Source organism: Felis catus, chromosome C1, assembly GCF_018350175.1.
Source record: "Felis catus isolate Fca126 chromosome C1, F.catus_Fca126_mat1.0, whole genome shotgun sequence".
Lineage (NCBI taxonomy): Eukaryota > Metazoa > Chordata > Mammalia > Carnivora > Felidae > Felis > Felis catus.
The window spans coordinates 6,537,017-6,558,777 of record NC_058375.1 but is presented as its reverse complement, the minus strand read 5'-3'; the positions used below and the strand labels follow the sequence as shown (position 1 = coordinate 6,558,777).

Genomic DNA, 21,761 nt, shown 5'->3' with positions numbered 1-21,761 from the left:
CCATGTTTGGGTGTCTGGACTTGAGCATGAACTAATTGCTCTGTCTTCGGCCCCCTCCCCAGCTCCCCCGGCATACTTTATGGTTCAGTAAAGTCCGCATTCCACATCTCGCCGCCGAGGAGGCGCGGGAGGGAGGGTGGGTGGGGAAGCCTTGTGCAGGAGGAGGGTGGGGGGTGGGGGGGCTCTTCCCATCCGTGGCCAAGCCCCAGGCCGGCTACCTGCTCGAAGGCAGGGTATTAATTACAACCACATGGGCCGCTCTGCAAGATGGTTTTATTAAGACTGCTCCCTTCCACGCGAAACCCTGCTCCCCCAGAAGTCTCCAGGCCGTACAAAGGCCCTTATTTTCCCCGGGCATCCACAACCCCCAATCCCACCCCTACCCCCGCCCACCGCCTGACCCCGCTCCTCCCCCTGCTGTGTCCTTCAAAGCCAGCGGAGTCCCGACTGCAACCCACACGTGAACTCCGACCGAAAAATAACGTCAGACCACCCCTTTCCTCCAAACACACCCGGGGAGGGGCTCTAGGGCTCCCTGTCCCCCAGTACCCACCTGGATCTCTGGAGACCCGAGAAGAAAGATCGGGAAGCTGGTTTCGGGCTGGTTGGACCCTTGTCAAAGACCAATTCCGGTCCAGGAACTGCCATTTTCCAGAACAGAAGTGCACGAGCTTTTAAAGCGTTTGTTAGCGCCCTCGCTAGTGTGCTGGGCCCTGTCCTAAAGCCTCATTTCACCCTTGCTACCCTCCCACGAGACGGGCAGGGTGAGGACTGCCATTTGATGGAGGCTCATCCAAGAGCACGCAGTGAGGGAGAGTCAGAGCCAATATTTGAACCCGGGGCTGACTCAAGAGTCCCTGTGCTCGTTGCTGGGACAACCCACCGACACACTAGAAGAACTTCCCTTCCCTCGGCGACCTGTCCTGCAAAAGAGCTGATACAGTCACAAACAGTGGTCTCCAAACTCTCTTAGGCAAGGTCGCTTGGGGAGTTCGAGACAACTGCAGATCCCTGGCCTGGCCCCAGGAACGTCGATCTGGTTCATCTCAGGCGGGGCTCTGAGCAAACGTGCGTTTCAGCCAATACCTCCCGTGTGGTGCCAGTGCTGGTGGTCCGAGGAGAGCTGACCAGGAGGCTGACAGAGGAAGGGACACGGGACTTTGGTCCTGAGGGTCTTGGGCCCTCAGACCAGGGCACTTTTCACAGCACCGCGAGATCCTGACAGGCCCCCGGGGAGCTGAAATTCTTTCTTGCCAATTCTTTGGAAACTAGTCAGGACATGAGATGGTATCTAGTAAATTTCTTGCAGATTCACGGATCACTCACCGATCCTCTGAATAAGCCTGAGTCTCCTGTCTTCTCTCTCTCTTTTTTTTTTTTTAATTTTTAAATATTTAGTTTTTGAGAGGGAGAGAGACAGAGTGTGAGCGGGGAGGGGCAGAGAGAGAGAGGGAGACACAGAATCCGAAGCGGGCTCCAGGCTCCGAGCCGTCAGCACAGAGCCCGACGCGGGGCTCGAACCCACGAATCGCGAGATCATGACCTGAGCCGAAGTTGGGTGCTTAACCCACTGAGCCACCCAGGCGCCCCTCCTGTCTTCTCTGCTAGGGGATGAGGGGGGGTGTCCTGCCCCCAGCAGCCGGCAGGACAAGGTTCACCGTGAAGTCTCATTAGCGGCATGCATGCTCGGCACGGGGGCGCAAAGGTAAGTGCGGGACAGGCTCCTTCTACCGAGTGTGCAGAGCGGGGACTCATATCTTGCCCCTTAAAAAGCCCACGCTGTCAACTCAAACCATAGGGCGCTGATGAGCCAGGGGCTCTCACTGATGTGCAGAATCCTTTCCATCAGGCTCAGAAAGTCTCAGTCTGGGCTGCAGGCTCACAAACTTCTAAAAAGGGATGGGGACATTCTAGGATCATCTCTCTAGGATTCTTCTCCTCACTGGGCCTCGGTGGGCATCCCACCCTCTGCCAAAGGGTCGTGGGGATCACCTTAGTATCTACTGAGAACTGGACGCACGCAGGGAGGGCTTGGCCACAGCCCTTTCCCTTCCCCCGAGACACAGAGAGGGAGTCAAAAGTGGCTTTGTATTTTTAATAAACTTTCCTTTATTAGGTTACTGACTATTATTAACCATCATAAAATAGAACGGGAGTTTCAAAACTGTACAGGTCACAAGGTTCTGGGCTGAGGGGAAAGAAGGGTGGGGCCGGGGTTTGGGAAGCTTGGGGACAGAGGTGCAGAGAAATGACAAAGAGCCCGCAATTCATCCAGCGTCGGTGGGAGACGGCTGGGCCAAGGCAGTAAGGCTGGGAGCGGCAGAAATAGAACTCTCTCGTGTGCAACATTCATGAGAACATGACCCACCCCGAAACAGGAGTGAGGAAAAGTCTTTAAAAGTCTTACAGGTAAGATTTCCTCCCCACTCCCCCCCACCCCGCCCCCGCCCTTGGAAAAAACCTCAAAATAATAAGGGGGCAATTTACATTCCTCACCCAGACTTGGTACCAATTTTGTGCTTTAAAAAATATACTCCGTTGGAAGACTTTTTTTTTTTTAAAGGTACCCTACAGCAGCTGTTTAAAACATAATTCTTACAGACAAATATATATGTATATATATTAAACATTTAAACAAATAAAGTCATCTATTGTACTGGTATAGAAACGAACAGAAGTCCGATTCGAAGAGAGTTGACCTCAAGATAGAAGGTGGTGAACGCGGTGGCAGGGGCTGGGGGCTGCTACGTGGGGGGGGCTGTGGCAGGGCGCTAGTGACCCTCTTCTGTTGGCTGCCCCGTCCCACCCCGCCCTGCACCTCGTGTGGCTCTGGGGGGGGGGGGGGAGTTGTGGTGAGCTGAGGCTGTTCCACCCGGGCGCAGAGCCCAGACAGGGGCACTAAGTGGGGGCCTGCGCTGGCTTCCGGTGGGGCACCACCTCTCTGTGGTCTCCCCAGCCCGTCCTGCCCCTGGTTCCTCTGGGGATGGAGACCCACTCAGCCTCCCTTCTTGGTTGAGGCTCCAGAAGGCCAGGGCTTCTGACGACGCACATGGGAAATCTCAGCTAGGAAAGGAAAGGCAAAAGCAGCAACACCCTCCCCCAGAAGACTGAAGAAATACAACCACGTGCAAAGATGTCCGAGTCCGAGGGGTGAGTGGCTACCTGGAGAGACACAGGGAGCTGCCACAGCCCTTGCAGACGGGACCCCCAAGATTCTTGTATTGCACGTGAGGCGAATGTTCCCTGAGGGGCGTGCTCGGGAACTCGGAGCAGAGCCACCCCGGAAACTGTAGGTCCAGAGCCCCAAACAAAGACACCCTCGTGCCCCTGTGAGGACACGGCCCACTGAGAGGAGCAGGTGAGGCACACACATATCCTAGGGAGGGGCAGGTGGAAGGGACCACCAGAACACTCCAGAGAGAGGGTACTGAAACAAGGTTTCCTTTCTAAATGGAATAAATAAATGGCTTTTGTTATTGTTCAAAGAATAAATAGAGGGTACCAAGGGACTGACAGCCGGGGCTGATGCTGGGCGCTGCGGAAGGTCCGATCTTGGTTTGCTTCTGCCTCGGAGTCCATGGGGAGTTCCTGACGTCCTGAGCGTTGTCTGCCGTGGCGTGGCCCCACCGGCCTCAGCACCAGCCTTTATCTGAGCACCTCTTAGCACCCCTGGGATCTGCGCTTGGCGCTGGGACCCGGCAGGTGGCAGGGGTAGCCCACGCCACCCCGAGGGCAGATCGGAGCTCAGCGCAGGGCTTCCTAGGAGTCTGTTCTGTGTCCTTTTCCAAAGAGGGACGTTGTGCGGCATGCAGGGGACTTCTGCCAACGTCAGGACGGGGGACAGAGGGGCCTGGGTCGAGCTGTCCGTGTCTGGCAGGGGCGCTGGGCGGGATGAAGAGGGAGAGCAGGGGCTTCCTCCCGCGGCCAGATGCCAGCCCGCGGCGCGGGGCACGGCGGTAGCTCGGTGAGGTGGCACCAGGTGGCTGTCGTGCTGGCGATGCCGGGGCTAGAGCGTCACTGGTAGAGGAGGTAAGCCTTGAGGGAGGCGGGCAGCGGCAGTGTGTGGATGTCACCCAGACGCTCCTTCCCCAGGGCCAGGCGCACGGAGCGGCGGCAGAGATCCATGAGTGGCAGGGGCTCGGCTGGGGGGGGGGGGACAGAGCAAGGACAGCAGGTTAGCGCAGCTCTGGGTGACTCCAGAACGAAAATGCTGACAACGCTGGCGATACTCTCACTGTTTGTTTCAATACACAACTGGTGAGGAGACCATTCTACACGTTAAGTCAACTGTTATTAGCTAACACAGAGAACCTGCCCGGGGCCGGCCGCCTTTGTGAGCCCTCTGCAAACACCAGGTCCCTTAATGGTTTGTTATTTCTTTTTAGTTTTCAAATGCAGCCCTGTACTTTTGTTTTTCTTTCTTTTTTTTTGTTTTAAGTTTATTTATTTCGAGAAAGAGACGGAGAGGGCGAGTGGGGGAGGGGCAGAGAGAGCGGGAGACAGAGAATCCCAAGCAGGCTCCTTGCCTTCAGCGCGGAGCCCGACGTGGGGCTCGATCTCATGAAGCGTGAGGTCGTGACCTGAGCTGAAATCAAGAATCGGATGCTTAACCGACTGAGCCACCCGGGCGCCCCTCCCTTGATGGTTTATTATGGTTTGCTCGGAGGGGCTTAACAAGCACAGGGAGGCATCATTATCATCATTCCTATTTTACAGATGAGGACACTGAGGGATAGTGAGTCCAAATAACCTGCCCAGGGTCACGGTGCTGGTAGGAGGTGGAACTGGGTCAGAACCCAGGCCGTCCCTGCTCTTACCCACAGGACGAGCGGTAGCCTTCACAGCGCGTCCGTCTGGGCACACGGAAGCCAGCCCTTCCCCCCACACGGCCCAGCTCCAGACCCCACGCGGGCGTCCAGGAGGGGAATCATTCTAGGTGAGCCCAATGCTCGTGGGTCCTGCAGCCGTCCCCCCGCTCACTGCTGAGGGCACCGAAGCAGAGGGGGCCTAATGTGCCCGGTTACGCTCTGGGGTCCAAATCCAGGCAGCCCGGGCGCAGCAACCACATCCTTTAGGCTCCAGACCCCGCCACCAATGAAGACAGATGGTGAAGAAATGGTGGAGGAAACCCAGCCACCCTGCAGCCTGGAGGTGTGATGTCTGCAGAAACCCCTCCGTCCCAGCTCTTCTCTCTCTGACGGAGAGGAGCTGAGAGCCCAGGCCAGGCAGAGTGGAAACATCAGCCCAGGCTCGGCAGCCGGGACCCTCGAGACCGCCCCGGCCACCGCCAGGGCATCTCATCTCGCGGCCAGGGAAACTGAGGCTGGGGCTCACGGCAGTGCCGCCTCAGGCACCTGGATTTGAGAGGGACCTCTAGCTGCAGCCTGAAGGAGCACTTCTGTCCTTGCGTCCCCAGACAGCCGGGGTCCGTCTTCCCGCAAGGGAGGCTCCATGCATGCAGCCTGTGTGCTCCAGAAGGAGTGTGACAGTCACTCCCTCCCAGGCCCCGGAGGCCGCCGGGGACAGAGCGGGCCTTGCTCTCCCCGCCTCCCCGGGACTGACCCTTCCTGGCCCTCCTCCCAGAAGCAAGGAGGAGGTGAGCCCCCTTGGAGCTGCTCGGGGCCACCCTGCAGCGTCCCCGACACGGGAAGAGCTGAAGTGACGGCATCCGTGGCTTCGTCCAGGGTCTCCCCCTGACACCGAGACTCCTCTGTGACAAAAAAAAAAAAACAAAAAAACAAAAAAAAAACACCGAGAAAAACCCAGCATTTCCCTTGAGATCCCCAGCCCCCAATGAGAAGCAGACCACCGTTCTCTAATACTCACGAGTGTGTCCCAGAATATGAAAAATAACATGAAAAAACCTCAACTCGGGGCACCTGGGTGGCGCAGTCGGTTAAGCGTCCGACTTCAGCCAGGTCACGATCTCGCGATCCGTGAGTTCGAGCCCTGCGTCAGGCTCTGGGCTGATGGCTCGGAGCCTGGAGCCTGTTTCCGATTCTGTGTCTCCCTCTCTCTCTCACCCTCCCCCGTTCATGCTCTGTCTCTCTCTTTCTCAAAAATAAAATAATAAAAAAAAAAAAAGAAAAAAAAAAAGAAAAAGAAAAAAACCTCAACTCTTGGAGAGCAAACCCTATGGCTGGAGGTGTTGGGGGGAAATGGGGCGTTGATGAGTACGGGGCTCCCTCGGGGAGACGGAAGTGTTCTAGAACCGATCGCAGTGATGGTCGCACAACTGTGACTATACCAGAGCCCATGGACTCACACGCTTTAAATGTGGGGATGGTATGGCCTGTGAATTACATCTCAACAGAGCTGTTATCAAAAAACAGAATCCATCTGAGGCTTGATAATACATTTACTAAATTCCTGGCTTTAAATGAAGGCAAGCAACCCCCACGGGTGGCCAGCCGCAGCGAGACGGCAGAAGGAGCTGAAATGGTAAATGTTTTTCGTGAAAAGCTTTCTCGGTTCCTGGACAGCACAGGATGATTAAAGGCAGCCCTGCCTGGAGGCAGGAGAGTGCACTAAATGCTTGGGGGCCAAGCGTTCCAGACTCCCCGGGGAGCAGGACCCGGCTCCTCCCACCTGCGAGCCCACAGAGACAGGAGTTTCCCCCCGCGTCGTAAAGCGTCCTGTGCCAGTGGCCTCACATCTGGTCCTCACTTCTGCCCTGCACAGCAGCCTGACCTCGAGCAGACCACTCCCTCGGCCTGGGCCTCAGTTTCCCCATCTGTACGATGAGGAATCCAGACCAGATGCTTCCTAGAGTCTCCTGCAGCTGAGATCCTGACGGCCAGAAATGCCTCCCAGGGGTTCCTGACCTGGAAACACGCTGAGTGGCCCTTCTATGGACCGAGTGGGGGATTTCGGTGGCCCTTCCTCTCCTCCACTCAGGAGCTCTCTCCATCTGCCCCCATCGGGCCAGTCCCTTCTCCCTCCCGGATGTGGCTCCGCTCCCATGGGGAGCCCGAGGGGCTTCCCCTGGTGGCTGAGGGCACTTGAGAAAGTAGTAAGAGCCATGAACGTGGCCAGAGAGCTGTGCAGGGCTGCAGAGGGAAGACTGAGGAGTTCCCATCACACCCTCTTGGCCTAATGGTGTCCAAGGCATCCCACGGGGACTCTCACTGAGAAATGTTTCTAAACAGCAGAGCTCTGCAAACCCGCAGTCCCAGCTGCCTTCTTTTTGGTCACAGCCTACCTGAAATTAACATCACAGCACCAGCAGCGGTCACGGCTTGTGGAACACGTATCGTGTGCCTGGCGGGGACCGCAGCCCCCCCTCAACCTACCGACGGGGAAACGGGCTCAGGGAGGGGAGAGCTACGGGCTAGAAAGTGAACATACACCCAGGTCCAGCCTATTCGGCAGTCGGGCTCTCTCTAGGCCAACGGGAGGAGGAAGTTCCCAACGGTCCCCTGCAGTTTACCCAGATGGATGAGGACCTACGTCTACCTCCTTCCACCCCCCCCCCCACCGAAAGCACTATGTGATATGGGGGAGCCTCCTCTGCCTGACCATCTTGGGACCACACTGAATGATCCAGTTATGGGGGTTGTGAAACCAGAAGGATGTGTCCTTCGTCTGAAGGACCAGCTACGGAAGCTGCAGCTGACAGAGCCAGTGATGCGTTAGGACCCGTCACCCGAGCATCCCCCGATGGGCCCACTCTTGGGGACCGTGAGGGCACAAACAGGTCATTCCCCCCTGGATCTTGTAGGAGGTCAACGACGATGCACAGGGCCACAGTCTGATGGCTTTCCAAAGGCCGGGCAGAGACCAGGAGTGCACTGGCCACGGAGAGGGAGATGGGCACCGGGCCGGGGAAAATATACATCCTGATTTCAGTTGGTCACTAACAGAACCCAGGAAGGCCTCCCCACCTCAACACTTTTGACGGGGGCCTGCGGGCTCCACCTCGAGCTCCACGCACAAAGTAAGGTACCCAGTGAAATCCCACCGAGGAAGCTGCCCGGCGGGGAAGGCAAGAGTTTATTTATTTGATGACCGTGCAAGGTGCGTCGGCCGCTCTGCCCATCTCCAGGAAGCTGAGGGGCTCGTCACAAACTTTACATAGTTTGTATGAATGGGAGGGGCGGGCACTGAGGGCGCCCAGTCGGGAAGTGAATCGGGTGCTTTTGTGGGAGCAGAAGGTTGAGGAACTGGACGGTTTATGCGCCAACTTCCACATTTCAAGGAGCAATGGATACCTGGTGGCCTATCTGAACCCGCACGGCCCAGCACGCCGACCGGGAGCTCTCCTGCAACCCAGCTCACGCCTCCAGAGCCCGGGGCTGTGATAGCTCACAGGCTAAATGGACGAACTCTGCGTCTGGGAGGTCAAGGACAGCGTCTCGCGTCAGGAAGTGCCCCTGATTCAGCCACGTTCCCATTCCCACCCATCACCTTGGCCGCCCCTGTGACTGCAAGCAGCTTCCAGTGCAAATGCTCTGTGAGCTGGATTCTAGACAGTCGTGGCTGGAGGATGGCCATCCCAGGGCATGTGGGCACCTCTCCTTAACGTGAAGCAGGTCTCACCAAACAGAGGCAAAACAAAACCCCAACCCCTTGTCCTTGGCCACCAGGGAAGGAGGCCTGACCCCTGGCTGGGTAATGAGGCACCTTTGGTTCCCGGCTCCCCCGACTCTGAGAGCCAGTTGTCCTCATGTGACCAGCGTTTTGGGGGACAGGGCATCTAGAACAATCCCTTCCCTCCTAAGTGGTCTCTCTCCCCCAGAAGGAAACTCTTGCAGGTTGGGTGATTAGTATCCTTGACTAGGGCTTTTCTCTGCAGTCCAGCTGGAATGGAGATGTGGGAGGGAGCCACCAGCGGGTGAGGCGCCCCGGGAGGGGACCCAGGGAGGCCAGGAGGACCCCAGGAGGAGGTCACCAAGTCAAAAGTCTCCTGAGGAAAAGAGCTGAGCCGTCTCCAAACCCACAATCACGACAGACCTCACCAAACTTACTTATCCGGAAGCAGTAAAAGCGAGACTCTGAAAATGCTAGAACCGCAGGGAAAATGCTTCCTTAGTGGGAGACGCTAAGTGGGAGCAGGGAGGACCCATGAGGCAGGGACTCTCCCTTGGGGGACGGTCAGTCTGCGGCTTGCAAGTAAGTCTTTTCATTTTTGCATCTCCGGGGGGGGGGGCGTGTGGCGGGGGGGGGGGACAAGCTGGGTCCTGTCTCCCCAGGAAAGAGGAAGGGTGACACTACAGTCCCTCTGGCTGCAGCTTCAGCCCCAGAAAGTCTCAAGGCTGGAGGAGTCAGAACAAATGGGCTGTGGTCAGAGGCGGCTGGACAGTGGGGGAGGTCACCCAGGGGCAGGAGGGCCGGGTGAGCACGGAGGGCGGCCACGCTTAGCGACTTAGGCTGACGGGCTCTGCAAACCGCTGGTCCCTGCTGAGGGCAGGACCTGGTGGCTGGGGTGGGGTGGGGTGGCGTTGGGCGGGGTGGGGTGGGTGGGGAAGGAGGGCTCAGACAACTTCCCAGACTAATAAGTCAGACCGCCCCAGAGGCTGTGACCCTGAGAAGACGGTATCTAGCCAGCTCTGGCTAGGCCTTCTGCCCATCACACTCCGCTCCCCCCATGGACCACGGACCTGGGCTGCCATGACAGTCTCCCTTCCTCAGCTGCCTTGGACGGCAAAGCAAACCCTCCTGGCAGAAGACACAGGCGCCCTTTGACCTCGCCCCATGAGCACCCCATCTGAGTGCAGTCTCACCTTCCCCTCAGGTGGCAGGTAGCACGGGGGTCTCATGGGAATGGTCTGGAATTGCCGCCTCCACATCTACAGTGGGTGGAATAGTGTCCCCCCCCCACCCCCAATTCAGAACCACTTGGATCCTCAGAATGTGACCCTCTTGGAAACAGCATCTTTGCAGATGTAATTAGCTAAGATAAGGTCATGCCGGAGTGGGGGGGGGGCCCTGAATCCAATGGCTGGTGTCCCAATAAAATGAGGCCATGTGATGACGGAGGCAGAGATGGAGTGATGCGTCCACAGCGAGGACAGTCATCAACCAGCGGAAGCCAGGAGGCAGGGTTCTCCTTGGAAGACCCAACCCTGGGCACCTTGATTTTGGACATCTGGCCTCTAGAACTGTGAGAGATTACATTCTGTTGGTTTAAGCACCCGGTTGGTGGTCATTTACTCCAACAGCCCAAGGAACTGAACACACCGCCCTTCCTGCTCCTCTTCTGAGCCTCCCCCCACCCCAACCCTGACGACTTCTGTCAAGGTCACCGGTGATGGCCTTGTTGCCAAAGCTGATGGACAATTCTCCGCCGTCACCATACTGGACCTCGTCCTTCCTCAAGTCCTTCCTTCACTTGTTGTCCAGAATACCACTCACCTCCCAAGCCCCACGGCCACTCCGCCTCCTCACCCCTCCGTCCACCTGACCCCGCAACACTGACGCGCCCCAGGGCTCCGCCTCGGCCCTGCCCGCTCACTCCCTGGGTGAGCTCAACCCGGGGTCCCAGCGTCACACACCGTCCGGCCGCGGATGACCGTCCCACCGACTGTCTAGACTGGCAGAGCCATCTAGATATGTGCAGTGAGCACCTCAAGCTCAACTTCCTTACTCTGGCCCAAGCCCCGGTCCCCTTTCCCCTGGACAACTGTCATGGCTCGTCCCTGGCCTCCCAGGGGCCACTCTCGCCTCCACCGTTCATTTCTACGCAGCAGCCAGAGTGGTCCTTCCCTAGAAGGAGAGTGTGAGGTGCTCTGTCGGTACGGAACCGAGGTGTGGGTGAGCGGGCCGAGGCTGGCACTTATCCTATCCTGTGTGTGTGCATCCGGCTGTTGGCGTTGTACCAGCCTCATGGGTCTTCCTATCTGCATCCTCCAAAGTCAACTGGTTGTGCAGAATGGGGCCCGTTCATGACGGACTGGGGCTGGGGGAGCCGAGAAGGCAAAAGGGCGTCCGGATATTGCCTGGCACCGAAACCCAGGAACCAAAGAGTTCGTGGGACTGATCGCAGCTGCACACTCACAAGCCGGCTCAACTTTTTACTCGGACCTTTTCCTCTTGCCTTTAAATTTCCCTGACTCTCCCTTCAGGGAGGCGGATTTGAGGCCTGCCCTCCCGTCTCCTCGTCTGACTGCCTCTCGAGTAAACCCTTTCCTTGCTGCGTCCTGGATGTCCCAGAAATGGTCTTCACTGCCCATCGGGGAGGCAAACTTGGCTTTGGCTACAGCATGGCATTTCAGGGGAGGGAGGGGTGCTCATCATTAGTCAAGAGAACCCAAGGTAGGCTCCAGCCACCTGGTACTTGGGGGTCTCCACCCGAGACCCGGCTCACAAGTGCAACTCTTAACAACACATTCCAATGCCCGCTCCCCACTCCCCTCAAGCCCTGTACATTTCCCCAACAAGAAAAGTTACAGAAGCATCCGACTTCCCACCTGAGGCAGAGCCGACAGGGCATCCCCTTTACAAGACGCCCGTCTGGGCCTCCAGGACTGTTTTGGGCCTCGCCCTGACTCCGCAGAGGAACAGTTCGGGCCGAGTGTGCCCTGACTTGCCAGGGTGAACAGGCCAGTCCCCTCCGGGCCACTCAGGGGTCTGTGTTCTGTATTAGAGCTGGCCACGGGAACAGTGGAGCCCTGCAAACACACAACACTGATGGACCTGTTCCTGGAGGGCACCGGGGGCTGGACAGCTTTATGGAGACCAATAGCCCCAGTGGCCTGGTGACAACACAGGGGGCCCAGCAATTCATTCATCTGTCTGGCTGCACAGAATGGGCATGAAACGATCTGGGGCTGTGGTCATTCTTCTGCCAGGGCCAGGGCTCCTGAGATCCTAGGTCCTGGGCAGGATGTGCCTGGTTCTCCCAATCCCTGTCTTTCCCGGCCCAGGGCAGATGTGGCTGTAGACTTTCTACTACCATCACCTGGGGAGACAGACTCACAGAACTTGCTCTCCTGGTTCCCTAGACCAGGTCTGAGATAACATCCTGGGGGGAGGTTACCTGCTGGATGCACACCTGACTGCTTCTGCCAAGAGTCCCGTGACCTAGGGGTACTGGGTTGCACAGGTGAGTTCATTGCCATCACCCAGCCAAAGCCAGGGGCAAGGAGCGAGGGAAAGAGGCGGTGGAGACTTCCAAAGAGAAGTGTTTAAAACTTCCCTCTGCCTTATGTCCCCGGATATTTTCTCTGGTATCTTCCAAGGCTGAAGTAGGGAAGGGACATGGGAGAAGCTGAAGGTTTGGAGGCAGCACGACCAGAGTCAGCGTTTGTGCTTCTGACCCCAGCAGGGGCTTCCCCGACTGCTCACCTGGCCTAAGGGTGGGGTTAGATCTCGGGGTGCCAGGCCAAACCTGCCCCTTAAAAATGGTCAGCACATGGGCAGGCAAAGCTTTCTGTATCGCCCCCTTTCCAAGGTGGGGTTTGCAGATGGTAGAAGGGACCCATGAAAGAGGGAGGGCCAAGCATGGGATGGACAGTTCTGGAACTCTGGGACCTCCTGCCACCATGGGGTCCCAGCCACAAAGCCACCCACGGAACCCTCTACTTCCTAAGCCAGGAGGACAGTGTGGCCACATGTGGGCTATTTAACATGTGGTCTGAGAAAGGCCACTACCTTTTCCAAAGGACCTGTGGGAATCACTGCTGATTCAGCCTCCTTCTAATCCACATGATCCTCCCCCAAAGGCCTCCTGACATCCTGACTGAACAAATCCCTCCAGGGGACTATGTCCCAAAGGAGCCAACTCAGAAGACTCCAGCACCAGAAGAGAGTGACCCTACACCTGTTTAATGAGCAACAGAGAACATTGGTTTTCATTTCTGTAAGAGGTCCTCATACTCCGAAGACTGCAAACCCCAGCTCAATAATAAACCCCCAGTTACTATGACAGATTTTGGTCAACTGCAGATCAAAATTGGAGACAGACCAACCAGAAAAAAAGAGCATGTATTCATGCATGCATGCATCCATCCATTCATCCAACCATCCACTCATCCATTTATCCATCCATCCATCCATCCATCCATCCATCCATTCACTCATCCATCCATCCATCCATCCACCCACCCATCCATCCATTCATCCACCCACCTATCCATCATCCATCCACCCATCCATCTATCCACCCATCCACCCATCCATCCACTCATTTATCCCTCCACCCATCCATCATCCATCCATCCAACCACCCATCCATCCAACCACCCATCCATCCACTCATTCATCCATCCACCCATCCATCATCCATCCATCCAACCACCCATCCATCCATCCACCCACCTATCTACCCATCCATTCACTCATTCATCCATCCACCCATCCATCATCCATCCATCCATCCATCCAACCACCCATCCATCCACCCACCCAACCAACCATCATCCATCCACCCATCCAACCACCCATCCATCATCCATCCACCCATCCATCATCCATTATCCATCCATCTACCCACCCATCCACCCATCCATCCACTCATTCATCCCTCTACCCATCCATCATCCATCTATCCAACCACCCATCCATCCATTCACCCACCCATCCACCCATCCATCCACTCGTTCATTCATCCACCCATCCATCATCCATCCATCCATCCACCCAACCACCCATCCATCCATCCACCCAACCACCCATCCATCCACTCATTCATCCACCCATCCATCCACTCATCCATCCACTCATCTACTCATCCATCCATCCATCCATCCATCCATCCACGAGGTGCTATCAGGTAATCTGGCCGACTCCAGCTAGAATTCTTCATTTAAGCAGAGGAAGGCAAGAGTGACCTCCGAGGATCTGAATATGCTGGGATGTCTACGTAAAGACAATTTAGTTCCAATGACTGTGAACTTTTGGCCGGGCCCAGCCAGGATCCCGGGGACACAAGAAATCCAGGAATGCTGCCACACTGGACAGCACAGAGGACACTTACGGTCAAGGCCGTTCAAGTAGCGCATGCGGATCTCACAGTGGCCCCAGACGGCACTCACTACAGGATACAGTTTTTTGCCCTTGAGTCCTCGAAAAGCCACTCCCATGTACTGTCCGTCCACAATGAAGCTCAGAGTCCCGTCATCCATGTCCAAGGCCACAAGGAAAGAGTCAGGGACAATAAATGTCTCATCCGGCTCCAAAAAGGCCGGGTACGTTTTGCTCGGCTGGTTTTTGCCATCGTGATAGAGCCGGTTGCGCCCCAAGTCCCAGCCCCAGGACTCGTGGTTATTCCCCACGAGAGTCGTGTACCCAACGGAGTGCAGGGGGGCGTCCGCCGTCGCCACCCCCACCACGGCGTGCGTGCCCCGCTGCCTCATGGCCCACGTGATCTGCCACACGTGCAGCCCACGCGTGTACCCGACTTTGCCCCTGATGGCGTCCGTGCTCTGGGCCACCGGATGCCGGTGAAAGATCAGCTTGTCGTCCTCCTTCACGAAGACGTTGAGCGATCGGTCGTTGTTGTTCCACGAGTGGAGCAGCTGGATGTCGTAGGACACGGGGGGCATGTCCAGTAACAGGTCCAGGCGGGTGGGCTTGCAGTAGTCCAGGCCCTGGAGCTCCTGCTTCAAGGGCCGGTACGTGGGGTCCCTCATGTCCACAGTCTTGATGCCTCCGGTGACCTTCTGACCCATGATCGCCTTTGGTTTCACCTTTGCACCGACTCCCAAGGCAAACTCATCAATCGTGGGGTCTCCCGTCCAGTTTTCCAATGAGGCCCAGACAGACGTCCCAAGGAAGGTTTCCAGGCGGCCTCTGTGGACTGCGGCGCGCTCAGTGTTGCCTGTCGGATGGAGAGAGAAAGAGCGGGGTGAGCAGGGCGTGTGGGAAGAAGGGGAACCCGGAAACCAGGAGCACAAGGCTACCCACGCGGACACGTCCCAGCCACCTGGCCTCTGTGCTCCCAGTACACCTGATGCGGGCTCTGGCCCCATGACTACACCACCAGGAAGCAGAGGGGCTGTTCACCAGCGGCCAGCATGGGGACGCGGGCCTGGGGACCGGGCACCATGCTCGATGGTGTCGGCTACACGACACTCTCCAAATGCCTCATCACGGTTTCCCAGGGCGGAAGGCCAAGTTGGCAGGGATCCTGAAACCAGCCCTGGGGCAGTGGGCATCTTCCTTGGGCAAAGCAAAGGGAGGCTTGTGTCCCTTCCCTGCTGTCTGCAGGGAAAGTGAAGCCCCGACAGGCAGCGGAAGCTTCCAGACTCCATTTCCCAGCACCTCCTCTTTTCTAGCACAGTTGTTTGCAGGGGTTTGCGCTAGGGGAGGCGACCCGGGCGTAGGCGGAAAGCCCCCCTCCCGGCCTGCTGGTCCCTGAGGCTGCAGCGACCTCCCCAGCAAGTCCTGTGTCCCTCCTGGGCCGCGGCCACCAGTGACACTCTTCTCATGGCCCCCGGTCAGGTGAGAATGAAGACTCTCGCCCCCCACCCCCAGGTAGTTCTGGACCAACACTTAGAGGACCGTCACTTTTCCCCCACCCACACCCTTCAACGAGTAGCCGGTGTTTGGCCCCTTGGGTCCCAACAGCCCATCTGGGGAGGAAGCCCGACTCCAAGACTTCACCGTGTCATGGGGTTGGAGGAGAGACCTCACTGCAGCTGTCCCGTCCGCTCGGCTGGCAGTACCAGGAGGGTTACGACCAAGGAGGAGCGCATGACACGTGGGTGCCCGGGGGCCGGCAGGGCCAGGAGGTGGGGCGGGTGGGGGCCATCCGCAGTGGGCCTGCTGTCTCTCCTGGGCCTTCCAGCAAGCCCGGAGTTGCCTCCCTCCCCTGGGACCACGTCTTCAGGGTGACCTGGCTTCTAGGAGGCTGGCTCTCGGCAGAGCAAATGTCCCTGTGTGGGAACACTTGGACCCGACCCCCTTATCTCAGCGAGCACACCAAGCTTCTCGCCCTCCCCTTTCTGGTGTGGAATGGAAGGCTTGATTGCTCCCCGACGCATGGTCATTTCTTCAGAGACAGGCTAGGACTTCTTGTGTCGAAGGTATGCAAAGCTGGTATAAAGCAGAGGTGTCCCTCTGCAGCCAGAGGGCCACCCTCGTTCTGGAAAGTTCTGTGGATATCGTGACCTGATGTCCCGGATCCCCCAGTTTCAAGCTTTCAGGCCCATTGAGTCCTGAGAGCCATCGAAACCCCCAGGACTCGCCTGTGGTCCCGCGGAGGGTTTGGCACCTGCTTGCCAGGCTGTGTGGGGGTGGGGGTAGAGAGAGCCAGGGTTTGGGGGTGCAAACATGGTCCTGGTCATTGCAGAGACCGGGGCCCACCAGGCTGCAGCCTTCCCTGAACCCCCTCTTCCATGTCTCCCCAGACTCCATTCGAGTATTTTCCTGAGCTGGTCCGGGGCAGTTCTCCAAGTCGGAAGCACCCAATCCATCTCTGCCTGGGCGCCTCCCTCTGGCTGGTGCGCAGTGGCCTCCCTGTGCAGGACGCTGGTGGGGACCCCAGTCAGCCCTCTGGAGGACGGGAGGGAGCCGACTTCCTCAGAGAACTCATTTCACGGCTTCCTGGAGCACAACGGCCATGGCCCTTTGGTGGGATCCATCCCAGCACCTCAGCGTTCCCATGCCGGGCACAGGTGGGGGAGTGAGGAAGGGGCTGGGGGTCAGGGGAGACACCGGGCAGGCAGAGCATGCGGGAGAGAAACGTGGCGGGGAGAAGTCCCTCCAACACATTAACTTCAACTACTTGGAGAGACGGACTCCTGGGTGGCTCAGTCGGTTAAGCGTCCTGACTCCTGATTTCGGCTCAGGTCGTGATCTCACGGTTCGTGAGTTCGAGCCCCATGTCGGCTCTGCACCGGCAGCGCGGGAACTGCTTGGGATTCTCCCTCTCTCCTCTCTCTGCCCCTCCCCTGCTCTCGCTCCCTCTCTCAAAATAAATAAACCGTAGAAAAATAATAAACTACCTGGAGAGAAACGGGTGGAAATGGAGCACGGGGGAGGTGGGGAGAGCTGGCACAAGTCAGGGGTGGAGCTGGGGAAGGGATGGGGGGGTGACAAAGGGAGAGAGGAAGGGAGTTCTCAGGCCTGTGAGCCGGGGCCTGCACACATATAACTCCTGCTTCAGCGAGACCGGGGATCAGCAAACTTCTCGGATAAAGGGCTAGACAGTAAAAGTTTTAGGCTCTGCGGCCAGGCAGCCTCTGATAACTACTCAGCTCTGCCTTGTGGCGTGAAAGCAGCCCCAGACGGTGCGTTGATACACGAGCATGGCTGAGTTCCAATAAAACTTTATGAGAATAAGCTGGTCCCTATTCTTGGCCGAGCTCGGCCAACCTCTGGGCTAGACAAGGGGCCTCGCACCTCATCTCCGCCGAAGACGGAGGGCCGAAGTGGAAGGCAGAAGATGTACGTGGGAGGGGATCTGGCGGCCACAGCGTCAGGCCGGCCTCAGAGCCAGCCAACAGAAAAGACGGCATAAGCTCGCAGTGGCAGGGGGCGACCCGTTCAGGTCAGTCAACCCCGCTCTGAGATTCCACGGCCTGCCGGCAAAGTCCGTGTGCGCGGCCCTTGTGCTAAGCTCCCACCCTCCCGGGCCAGCAACCCAGGGCACCGTCCAAGAGGGAGGGTCCTTTCGGGCCCCCGGACCGCGTGACCTCGAGCAGCGGGAGTCTCTGGGAGGAAGAGGGGCAGGGTAAATTGTCTGCGGCACCGCGGGGTGGCTCCCGCCCAGGGGACGTGGCCCACCCGCTCTGCTGCCTCTGGGCCAGCCCGTCTTCTGGGTCACCCCCAGGTGGTCAACCACCATAGCAACCCTGGAGCCATTCTTGATTCACCCGTCACCTGCCTGCCCCCACCCCGTGTCCAGGCTATGGTCCAAGTTGACACTTCCTTCTTGTAGACCTCATGCTGTCCACGCCTAGCCACCTCCTTGCCTCCCTTTCCTTCCATTTTTAAATGTGGCCGCAGAGATCTGCCCTTCTGGGGGTCTCCAGAAACTCCACTAGCCCCTTCTTGGGAAGAGCCAGTAAGGTTCTCCGCCCCCAACGTGCACTTCCCTACTCTGCTCCCATCAGCGCTGCCCCTGGGGCTTCCAGTCCTGGGCGGGGGGGGGGGGGGGGGGGGGGGGGGGGGGGGTGGTGACTCACGCACCTCGGGCCACTGCCTAGGACTCGCCCTTAGCTTTTCCGAGGCTCTGTTTGCTCCTGGGACAGGGGTGTCCCAAGCTCACCTCTCCTCAACAGAGACAATGTTCCAGAGAGGACCCAGTACAACTGGCATTTTCACTTCTGCTTTTGTTTTTATTTTTACGTTCCAGGCTGTGCTCTGCACCCTGAACAAAGATCCCTGTTATCCATTTTCTTGGTCACTGCACTTGGTCCTATGATGGACGTTGGCCTTGAGCCAAGACCCAGGTGTCTGGAATGTTGAGCAAATCAAATTTAACATCCCCCTCACCCCCCCCCTTTTTTTTTTTTACTTTTATTTATTATTAGAGACAGAGAGAGACAGAGCATGAGCATGGGACGGGCAGAGACAGGAGACACAGAATCCGAAGCGGCTCCAGGCTCGGAGCTGTCAGCACAGAGCCCGATGCGGGGCTCGAACCCACAAACCGCGAGATCATGACCTGAGCTGAAGTCAGACGCCCAACCGACTGAGCCACCCAGGCGCCCCTAACGTCCCTTCTAAGCCAGGGGTTGGCAAACTTGTTCTGTGAGGGGCCAGATCGCAAATATTCTAGCCTTTTCAGAGGATATGTAAATGAACGGGCGTGGCCATGTTCCAATAAAACTTTATTGCCAAAAAACAGTGGGCCAGATTTGGCCCGAGGCCACGGTTTGCTCACCTCCATCCTAAACCCATGCCAACTGCTGACGTTATTTCCAAAATGCCTGGACGAGGTTCTGGGGGGCTGGGGAGGGCACGGAGTAACAGAGGCACCGGCTTGGCCTGTGCAGCCATCGCTAACACTGGGCCAAGGAGTCGGCAGGGGATGCCAAACTTCAGGGAGGAACCAGAAGCTGTACAGGCCCCAGCTCTGGGACCAGTCCCCTCTCCTGCCTTCTGAGAGGCAAACGCGGATGTCCGGGCCTTTCAGGGCCTAAAGTCGTCACGGGAGTGTCAGGGCCTGGAATGGCCCAGCGAGTCCCTAGTGAGTCTCCACGCATTGGGAGGACCCAGACCTTGTCCCCCTGGGGGAGAAATAAAGCTGCAGCAGGTGTGGCCGTGTGTCGACCTACCGGGCTGGAACAAGAGAGGCCGAGGACAGAGCCGGCCCGCGGCCATTGCCACCACCCACTGGTCACACACACGGCATCGACCGGGGCTAATGAAAAGCGGTGCTGGGCTGCGGCTCCTTCACTCTCTCTGCGGGGTTCTCGTTCACAAAGCTCGTACACACGGGGGCGCCTGGGCGGCTCAGTCGGTTAAGCGTCCGACTCCCGGTTTCGGCTCAGGTCACGATCTCACGGTTTCACGAGTTCGAGCCCCGCATCGGGCTCTGTAGCTGGCAGCGCGGAACCTGCTTGGGATTCTCTCTCCCCGGCTCTCTAGGCCCCTCCCGCACTCACACTGTCTCTGTCTCTCTCAGGATAAATTAATCAATTAAAAACAAAAAGCACCGGACACGGGGTCCCCAAGACTACTCAAGACCGTCGCGAACCAGCTCTCAAGACAAATTCCTCGTTTGCACCCCTCCCGCCCCACCAGCCTCTGATTGCCCAAGTAACATACTGTCCCCGCTGTCCTCAGTCCCTGCTTCTTCCCCAAGATCAAAGACACGCCTGGAGCAGGGGTGAGCAGGACTCCAGGGTGACCTGGGGGGGGGGGGCGGGGATCTGTGGTTTTGGTGGGTGGGGTGTTGCCCTTGTAACGGGCACAGATACAGCAGCAGGATGGCTCTCTGAACCAGGAGCAAGAATGCACGCGCACCTAGAAACACGCGTGTGTGCGCACGCGCACTTCAGTGGAAGCAAAGTAAAATATGTCCAAAGGAGCTCTGACCGTCGGACCGTCCCTCTTGCCGGTTCCGGGGAGTCGACAAGTCATTCTGGGTTGGGAGCTCCTGGCGACATTTTTTTCGACAGATAAAATCAGATTAAAGATCAAACAGGGTGAGAGGAGAAAACTAACCACAAAAGGGTGGGTCGGAAAGCCCGCGAGGGAAAGGGCCCCCTTCACACAACGGGCAGAGAGCGTGCAAGTCCTAACACAGAGCTGCACCTCCTGTGGGGTCACGTTCTCGAGCCGCGGCTGGCACGGGGCCCCGTGTGGTACAAGTCACTGGAGGGGGTCCAGGAAAGGCCGCGTGGACGGCTTTCTCACCTGGAACAGCAGGCGAGGCGCCCACCCCACCACGTCTCCCTTGTCGGGGACCTTGACCTCGTGGTCAAGTTCGCCCACGCTGATGAGCGGCTGTGGCGCCGTCCCTGAGACCGAGGGTGCTCCTGGGGCCTCAGTCTTCACGCTCCACTTCCCTCTGCTCAGCCGGGGCCCTCCTCCCACTCACCAACCTGGCACAGCACTGGCCCCAGTATGCCAAGGCGGGGTGGGGGTGGGGGACAAAGGGGGGAGGACCCGCCCCCAACATCAAAGCCAAGCACCTGGTTCTGTCTGGTGCACTGGAGGGCTGCCTGGGGGCGTCACAGAGGAGCGCACAGTGGGAGGGAAGCAGGAATCACAGCCAAGGGGCAGGGACACTGGCCCTGTAAACTGCCTCGTCTTTCCCAGAAGAGGGACACAGAGGGGCATGAGCAAACACACCTCAGAAGCTTTAAGACTCTGCATTTACTTAACAATCGCGTGCACGAGATTAAAGGCTCTGGGGCCAGGGGTGGGGGTTGGGGGTGGGGCACAGAGGGCGAGTGCCTGCTGTCAGGCCAGATGTCGCCGAGCCCTATGGTTTGACTTGGGGAGACCCCTTTCCCTCTCCTGAACCCCGCCCCCCAACTCGCCCCCACTAATGCTACGCACACATCATCTTCGATGGGTCAAAAGCCAGCTCATCCACTGCAAAAGGGGACGCCTCTCAGACCCTCTAAGGGGCCAAAGCATCCCACTTCAGGGAGCCATGCGGGATGCACAGGGTTTAAAAGCTTGCGGTGGTCTAGAGAGAATGTGGGGGAAAGCCACCCACGCATAGGCACGGGGGTGCGTCCGAAACACGCACCTGGGCACGTGGGGCCACGTGGCGGCCGCCATCCAGACGTACGACACCCAGCAATCACCCGCCAGCTGCTCTCCCAGGATCTTGCCTACGGAACCCGAGAGCCCTGCACGGGGACACGGGGACAGAGACGCTCACGGCCCTACGACGCCCCCGGCCTTGGAGAGGAGCAGACAGCCCCTCGGACGGCTGACTTCTACAAAACCTCACGTGACGCCGTTCCATGGAGAACAAGACGCAGGACGGGATCCTATTTCTGTAAGAACGGAATTGAAGAAGATTCTATCTGCACATGTTTATCTGTGGGCAGGCACAGAGAAAGGTCTAAAATGAATAAACACCAAAGCTTTCGCAACGGTTAACCCTGGAGGGGGGCGGGGTGGAAGGAACGATGCATTCACCGTGAACACTTTTTGCACTGACTTTTTTTGTGTGGTGCGCGTATTACTTGGGTAACGGAATGATTTTTAAGCACACGGAAACGAACGAAGGCTGGAAAAGAATACTGGCTTTACACTTCCACAGAGGAGTTGTTTCCCAAAGTAACTCCTGAAGGCTCTCCACGTGTGTGTCACTTCTAAAGCGGGCACAGGATAAATGTTTAATTCAGCCGGGAAGACGCACAGGAAGGATCCAGAATCGGGAGGAGGGCGAGAATCACCGGGAACAGCCC

At 57.9% G+C, this 21,761-nt stretch overlaps 1 protein-coding gene across 2 annotated transcripts in view; it reads right to left on the bottom strand.

Moving 5' to 3' along the window:
* Window positions 1–2,081: 2,081 nt before the first annotated feature.
* SPSB1 (splA/ryanodine receptor domain and SOCS box containing 1) overlaps window positions 2,082–21,761 on the bottom strand; it is a 67,403-nt gene continuing 47,723 nt past the window's right edge. For both annotated transcript variants that reach the window (XM_023258077.2, XM_019836102.3), the window contains exons 2-3: window positions 13,916–14,758; window positions 2,082–4,142 (exon numbers count right to left, since the gene is read on the bottom strand). In XM_023258077.2, the coding sequence (XP_023113845.1) occupies window positions 4,015–4,142; window positions 13,916–14,609 (822 nt within the window). In that variant the 5' untranslated portion in view covers window positions 14,610–14,758 and the 3' untranslated portion in view covers window positions 2,082–4,014. The remainder of the gene's footprint in view (window positions 4,143–13,915; window positions 14,759–21,761) is intronic.